The sequence below is a fragment of the Myotis brandtii genome, unplaced genomic scaffold, assembly GCF_000412655.1.
Source record: "Myotis brandtii unplaced genomic scaffold, ASM41265v1 scaffold619, whole genome shotgun sequence".
NCBI lineage: Eukaryota > Metazoa > Chordata > Mammalia > Chiroptera > Vespertilionidae > Myotis > Myotis brandtii.
Genome location: NW_005370361.1, coordinates 147,021 through 154,507, shown reverse-complemented (window position 1 = coordinate 154,507; position 7,487 = coordinate 147,021). Strand labels below are relative to the sequence as shown.

Below are 7,487 nucleotides of genomic sequence, written 5' to 3'. Positions count from 1 at the left end.
GCTCCAGCCAGTCCAGGTACGTGCGGTAGCGGAAGAACGGGCCTGTGGCGGAGGGGCAGGGGCAGCGGTCAGAGACCTACCCGGCCGGGACCGGGGACGGAGGGCAGGGCTCAAGTCTGGGGGAGGCGAGGGCCAGAGACCTGGGGGCTGAAGGGGGACAGAGACCGGGAGCAAAGCAGAGACGGGTGGGGGAGGGAAACCCAGAGGGAGGGGCCGGAGACCCAGAGTAAAGGGACAAGGGCCCTAGCCGGTTTGGCTCAGTGGACAGAGCGAGGCCGTGGGCTGAAGGGTCCCGGGTTTGATTTTGGTCAAGGGCACATACATCGAGGTGTCTCTCTCACATCGATGTTTCTGTCTCTTCCCCTCCCTTCCACTCTCTCTAAATATCAGTGGGGCCCTAGCCGGTTTGGCTCAGTGGATAGAGCCTGGGGCTGCGGACAGAAGGGTCCGCTGTTCCATTCCAGTCAAGGGCGCATGCCTGGGTTGCAGGCTTGATCCCCAGTAGGGGGCGTGCAAGAGGCAGCCAATCAATGATTCCCTCTCATCATTGATGTTTCTCCCGCTCCCTCTCCCTTCCTCTCTGAAATCAATAAAAATATAATAAAAAAAAATCAATGGAAAGATATCCTCAGGTGAGGATTAACAAAAAATAAAAAATAAACTAAAATAAAAGGGACATGGAAGCAGAGGGGAGGACAAGGGACTCAAAGACAAGAAAAGTGGGACAGACAAAGACCCCGACAGTGAGGGGCACAGAGGCTCTGACACAAACGGAGTCAGACAGACAGACAGACCGACGGACCGACTGTCCCGGGAACCCAGGAGGACTCTGGGGTTTGTTCTCAGTGCTAGGAAACCCTGGCGAGCTGTTCGGGCTGGACAGCACCAGTCACCTTTCACAAGGACTCTGAGTAGGGCGGGGCCGGCAGAGGGACGATGATGGAGAATGGGAGGCTGTTTCAGATAAAATGACAGCCCATGTGAGGGAGGGAGCAGTGGGTGACAGAGGTGACAGCTGTCAGGAGCCTGGCACGTCACAAAGGCCGTGGAGCGTGTGCGTTCATTCTAAATGCTCACAGTGAGCAGGACGGCGCAGACAGAAAGGTAATCAGTGGTTCCAGGGGCTGGGGCTGGAGGAGGTTTGGGGGATGATGGCTGAAGGGCAGTGTTCCTCTCTTTTTCTTTTCTTTTTTAAATATATTTTATTGAATTTTTACAGAGAGGAAGGGAGAGGGATAGAGAGTTAGAAACATCGATGAGAGAGAAACATCGATCAGCTGCCTCCTGCACGCACAAGAGAGAATCATTGATCAGCTGCCCCCTGCACACCCTCCACTGGGGATGGAGCCCGCAACCCAGGCATGTGCCCTTGACCGGAATCGAACCTGGGACCCTTCAGTCTACAGGCTGATGCTCTATCCACTGAGCCAGACCGGCGAGGGCCGCAGTGTGTCTTTGTGGGGTGATGAAACTGTTCACCCACTGTGCGGCAGGGACAGTTGCACAACTCCGTGAACACACTGAAAACCAGCGAGCTGGCCGTGGCGATGGTGGGAAAAGGTGTCAATTATAGCTCAACACAGTTGTCATTCCCAAAAGGCTACACGGGACCACAGGCCGAGAACCGGCCGAGTCTCCCCTGGAGGAGCCCTGGGTCCAGTGGGAGGGTCTGACGCAGAAGCTCACTGTGGGAGCGGCGGATGCTGGGTGGAGAGAGGGGGCAGGGAGGCGGGGAGAGGCGGCCGGGGAGCAGGCACTCACCGGTCAGGATTCCCACGTAGCAGTAGCTGTAGCTGAGCGTCTCCATCAGAGAGGGGATGTAGGGCAGCAGCCCCAGGCTGGGCCCCTGGCTGAAGCCCGCAGCCATTTCCTTCCTCTGGGCCAGGTGCAGGTCCTGTACCTCACTGGCCAGACTCACCAGCTGGGAGGAAGGGGTGCGGGTGGGGAACAAGTCAGACTCGGTTCCGCCTCACACCGCTTCCCCTAAGCTACCCCCCTCGGCAGCCAAGGATGCTGGGGTGCAGCTGGGAGCCGAGTTCTACTCCCCGGGGCAGCATCTGAGGTGATGGTGATAGTGATGGCATCTTAGAGTCTCTATCAATGGCAGGTGCTCACCAGGGCTCACTTCTGGGCCCACCTGTCTTCTTTTTCTGTTTTGTTAATCCTCACCCGAGGATATTTTCCCATTGATTTTTAGAGAGTGGGCGGGAAGAAATGAAAGAGAAAAACATTGATGTGAGAGAGACACATCAATTGGTTGCCTCCCACACGCACCCTGACCAGGGCCATGAGTCAAACCTACAACCCAGGTGTGTGCCCTTGACTGGGAACTGAATCCATGACCCTTCAGTGCACAGGCCAACGCTCTAACCACTGAGCACACTGGCCAGTCTTCTTTCTCCGTGTTCCCTTCTTCTTTGTTTTCCTGCTGCCTGGGGCTTTAGATACCCCTCACCCTCACCTCATGACTCCTACACTCTGCCGGAAGCCGGTCCACCCTTGCTGCTTGACACAGTCGCTGCAGGGAAGAAACATCTGCACAGCATATGTTTCAAGGGACCTGGCGTATATGGCATATGTTTGCTCCCCCTCTTAGCGCTATGTGTTTTAACCAGGTCCCCCTCCCCGAGAAAGGTTGTTTCCCCAGGTGGAGATTTTTCCCTGGAGTTAGGGATTAACAGGACTAAGGAAGGGAATGAATCAGTAAAACCCCCTAGTGTTACAGAAATCCCATGTACTTCTTTATGAAGAACTTGGACTAAGACTGTTGGCAATAAATTTGGGACTTGTTGGGCCCACATCCCCAGGGGTCTTCCCACCAGGGAAAGCACCAAAGCCTATACCCCTGGAGACCCACAGACACAGGGCAGTCCCAGGGAAAGCAAGAAGCAGGGCTGGGAGGACATACCCTTTACTGGGTAGGATAATCTCCTTCAGTCACTTTCTTGTAGCCTATCAGTAGACCAGTAGAATAGTGACTTTGGAATAGCCCTTATAATGGAATACAGAGATTAACATAGGCAAGATTAAAATCAACGCAACTTGTAGCTGAGTGTCTCCGTCAGAGAGGGGATGTAGGGCAGCAGCCCCAGAGACAGGATTTTTGGCAAAGGTGAGATAAGAAACTATGGAAATGAAACAAGGAACTGTAGAAGGTTATCCAAAACATACCATGATGTGATTATAGAGGCATGCTTATAGGATCAAGGGTATAAATACAGATGTAACAGGAGAATAAAGAGAGAACCTGGCTATGCAGATCATCTGAACACTGCCTCCGTGTCCTTCATTCTTCGCCGACTCTGTCCACACCTTTGGGAACCCCTGGACCTGCTGGGGCTGGACCCCAACAACACTCTACTCCTGGCTAGGATCTCTCTCCCCCAAACCTATTCATCAAGTTGCCTCTGAGCAATATTCAGATGTCTGCCTGGCACATGCACAGGAACCCGGTATTACCCACTCCCCAAACCAGATCGCTTGGAGACTCTCCCCTCAGGCAATGGCGCCCCCATCCCATTAATTGTTCAGGTCCTAGATCTATTCCCTCAGGTCTCTGGAGCCCAAGCCCTGATCCTTTAGTTTTGTCTCCACCTCCAAAGTGGGGCAGAGTCTGCCCAGCTACGGAGGAAGGCAGGCCTGAGGGCTGGGGTTTCATTCTACTGTGGGCTGGTGTGACCCCAGGGACACCTCCGGGGGAGCGCCTCTCTGCAGCCTCCTCCTTCCCGGCTCCTCTTGTCCCCTGGGGCTCCTCCCCAGCAGCTGGGCCAGGGTTCCTCCTGAGCTGTCCCTTCAGCTCCTGCACGTACTCATCCTAAATTGGGCGTTTCCTGTTGGGACTCGGACTGACCGAGCTGCCCACAGCCTGATTGAGCCGCCAGCTGGACCGCATCCCATCTCGCCCTTTCTGCTGCAATCGCCTGGAAGCACCCGGAGCGAGATTTCTAAACACGAAAACCTGCCCTGGCCAGTGGTTAGAGCATCGTCCCCTACGCCAAGGTTGCGGTTTGACCTCTGGCCAGGGCACAGACAAGGATCAACCAATGAATGCACAGATAAGTGGAACGACACGTCGATGTTTCTCTCTCTCCCTTCTTCTCTCCCTAAAATCAATAAATACATTTTAAAAAAGAACCAACCAAGGAATGCATAATACCTGGAACAACAAATAAGCTGTTTCTCTCCCCTTTCCTCTCTCTCTAAAAATCAATAAAATGTGGGGAAAAAACCACATGCAAATTTGGTCACATTACCTCTCCTGACAACAAACCAAAAACCTCTTCCGAGGGATCTGGGCCCCACAGGGAGAAGTCCAAACTCCTTGCATCGGCCAACAAGGCCCTGCGTGCTGTGGTCCCTGCCGCTCCTCCTTCCTTCTGGGACCTGTCCATGTGGCCGGCACACAGCTGGCCAGCAGCTGCTCCCTCCACTGGCGCTGTCCTTGCACGTTGACAGCCATGCCTCCACCTTTTCTCGCTAAGCATCGCCTGCTGCCCCCAACTCCCTCCTGAAGGGACCCTGTCCGCTAGCTCGGGTGCCTGTTCCTCTCACTGATTCGCTCACTGATTGGTGGCCAGAGCCCTGTGCCCCGTGGGAACTCAGGCTTTTTGACCTGGGATGGGGCCTGGGAAGCTGTTTTCACCGATCTTCCCAGGTGACTGAGAGCCAGACCTGGGTGTCCAGGTTTCCTGTCCTTGGATAAGTGCCTTCCCCCAAAGCTGGTCTCCCTCTTTCATAGCACAGCTTGCCCCAAAGAGGCAGGAAGGCGTGTAGGTGGGCACTTAGCTCCGCCTCCGGCCTCTCAGGCATGCAGTATTCAAGGTACCTCTTCCCCCAGGGGGAGACCTGAGAGGTGAAGCCCCGCCCAGGGTGCGTGGGAGATAAAATCCCGCCTCCACTGTTCCTCCTGGGAGTGGCCGGGAGGAGGAGGTGAAGTTGGGGGGTTAACTGGCACACGGGAGGGTGGAGGGGAGTCTGACCTTCAGTGTCAGCAGCAGCTGCACGGCGTTGGTGAAGGGCGTGGGAGTGGGCAGGCCCAGCAGGCTGAGCGCGCGGAAGAACAGGAGGTAGGAGAAGGTCCAGGCCAGGGCCAGGGCGTGGCAGGAGCTGGGGCAGAGGTAGGAGGAGGTGGTGCCGGGCTCTGGGAGCTGACCCGGCCTCCGCCTCCCCAGGTTCTAGCTACAAGCCCTCCCCCACCTCCCCACCTTCAGAGACAGAAAATGGGGGCAGAATGAACAAGATTGAGACAGCGAGAGAAGAGGCATAGCCACGTACAAATGCACAGAAATAAAGAGAATGAGAAGAGGCTGAGAGAGCTTCGGGGTGAACACCCTTCCATCCACCTTTTACTGGGAGGAAGGAGAGGGAATATGAATATGAACATGAACATGAACATGAAGGGTGGCAGTGGCAGGGCCAGCAGGGGATAATGTCGCCCTCTCCATGATGAGGCTGTCGAGGACCCAAACACACAGGAACAAGGCCCAGGAAGGCAGGAGAGGAAAACACCAATGACCCAAAGAAACAGATCAATGAGAGACGCCCACAGAGTGAGGCAGAGGTCAGGCAAGACTCGAGAGAAGAGACAGGTTGCTACCTCTCCCCCCACCTCCCCCACCGCATCCTCACCAGGGCTGGGCCTGAATGAGGGCCCAGGTCCCAAGGATGGTGATCAGAGAGTGCAAAGTGTGGGGGCCACAGGTGAACAAGGTGAGCCCCAGGCCCACGGCGGCCGCCCCCCATCTCTTCAGCCCAGGTCCTGCAGGGAGAAGAGAGAGCATAAGCCTTCCAGGGGTTCACCCCTCTTGGTCCCCCCACCCCCTCCTTATTTTCCACTGGGGAGGGGTTTCCTGTCCTTGGATAAGTGCCTTCACCCAAAGCTGGTCTCCCTCTTTCACAGCACAGCTTGCCCCAAAGAGGCAGGAAGGCGTGTAGGTGGGCACTTAGCTCCGCCTCCGGCCTCTCAGGCATGCAGTATTCAAGGTACCTCTTCCCCCAGGGGGAGACCTGAGAGGTGAAGCCCCGCCCAGGGTGCGTGGGAGATAAAATCCCGCCTCCACTGTTCCTCCTGGGAGTGGCCGGGAGGAGGAGGTGAAGTTGGGGGGTTAACTGGCACACGGGAGGGTGGAGGGGAGTCTGACCTTCAGTGTCAGCAGCAGCTGCACGGCGTTGGTGAAGGGCGTGGGAGTGGGCAGGCCCAGCAGGCTGAGCGCGCGGAAGAACAGGAGGTAGGAGAAGGTCCAGGCCAGGGCCAGGGCGTGGCAGGAGCTGGGGCAGAGGTAGGAGGAGGTGGTGCCGGGCTCTGGGAGCTGACCCGGCCTCCGCCTCCCCAGGTTCTAGCTACAAGCCCTCCCCCACCTCCCCACCTTCAGAGACAGAAAATGGGGGCAGAATGAACAAGATTGAGACAGCGAGAGAAGAGGCATAGCCACGTACAAATGCACAGAAATAAAGAGAATGAGAAGAGGCTGAGAGAGCTTCGGGGTGAACACCCTTCCATCCACCTTTTACTGGGAGGAAGGAGAGGGAATATGAATATGAACATGAACATGAACATGAACATGAGAGGTGGCAGGGCCAGCAGGGGATAATGTCGCCCTCTCCATGATGAGGCTGTCGAGGACCCAAACACACAGGAACAAGGCCCAGGAAGGCAGGAGAGGAAAACACCAATGACCCAAAGAAACAGATCAATGAGAGACGCCCACAGAGTGAGGCAGAGGTCAGGCAAGACTCGAGAGAAGAGACAGGTTGCTACCTCTCCCCCCACCTCCCCCACCGCATCCTCACCAGGGCTGGGCCTGAATGAGGGCCCAGGTCCCAAGGATGGTGATCAGAGAGTGCAAAGTGTGGGGGCCACAGGTGAACAAGGTGAGCCCCAGGCCCACGGCGGCCGCCCCCCATCTCTTCAGCCCAGGTCCTGCAGGGAGAAGAGAGAGCATAAGCCTTCCAGGGGTTCACCCCTCTTGGTCCCCCCACCCCCTCCTTATTTTCCACTGGGGAGGGAACCTGACTCACCAGCTTTCTTAAAGAGGAAGCCGATGGGGATGGAGATAAGCAGAACCACTAGATATGTCCACTCCTCTGGCGACATGGTCTGGGGGAGGGGCAGAGGTTCACAGTGAGAACCCAGGAGTAGGGACCCCCAGCTGCTCCCCCTGCAGGGATGCAGGAATCTGCTCCTCAGTCCCCGGCTGTCGAGGACCCTGGAGCCCTACCCTCAGCTCCTCTCCTTTGAGAACATAAGAATCCGGACCTCCAGGCCCTTCCTCCTCCAAGAATAGATTCCACCCGTAGGGACCCTCTTTCGGAAACCCAGGCCTCCAGCCCCCTCCTCCTACGAGGATCTGGTCCCCCAGCACTTCCCTCTTCGAGCACGCAGGTCTCCCGACCCCCATCCCGGCTCCAGCCTGCACACCTTCTCCCCCTCTCCTGTCTCCAGCCCCGAGGGCGGGCCTCCCGAGGATCTTCCAGGCTCCCTCCCCAGC

The 7,487-nt window shown here is 56.7% G+C and overlaps 1 protein-coding gene across 1 annotated transcript in view; it reads right to left on the bottom strand.

Annotated features, from left to right (window-relative positions):
- The window catches only part of TMC4 (transmembrane channel-like 4), a 29,353-nt gene extending 21,956 nt beyond the window's left edge, over positions 1–7,397 (bottom strand). Inside the window, exons 1-8 of the mRNA XM_014528101.1 lie at positions 7,218–7,397; positions 7,018–7,096; positions 6,790–6,919; positions 6,141–6,267; positions 5,943–6,006; positions 5,629–5,758; positions 4,957–5,106; positions 3,959–3,963 (exon numbers count right to left, since the gene is read on the bottom strand). Coding sequence (XP_014383587.1) covers positions 3,959–3,963; positions 4,957–5,106; positions 5,629–5,758; positions 5,943–6,006; positions 6,141–6,267; positions 6,790–6,919; positions 7,018–7,096; positions 7,218–7,397 — 865 coding nt within the window. The remainder of the gene's footprint in view (positions 1–3,958; positions 3,964–4,956; positions 5,107–5,628; positions 5,759–5,942; positions 6,007–6,140; positions 6,268–6,789; positions 6,920–7,017; positions 7,097–7,217) is intronic.
- Positions 7,398–7,487: the final 90 nt, after the last annotated feature.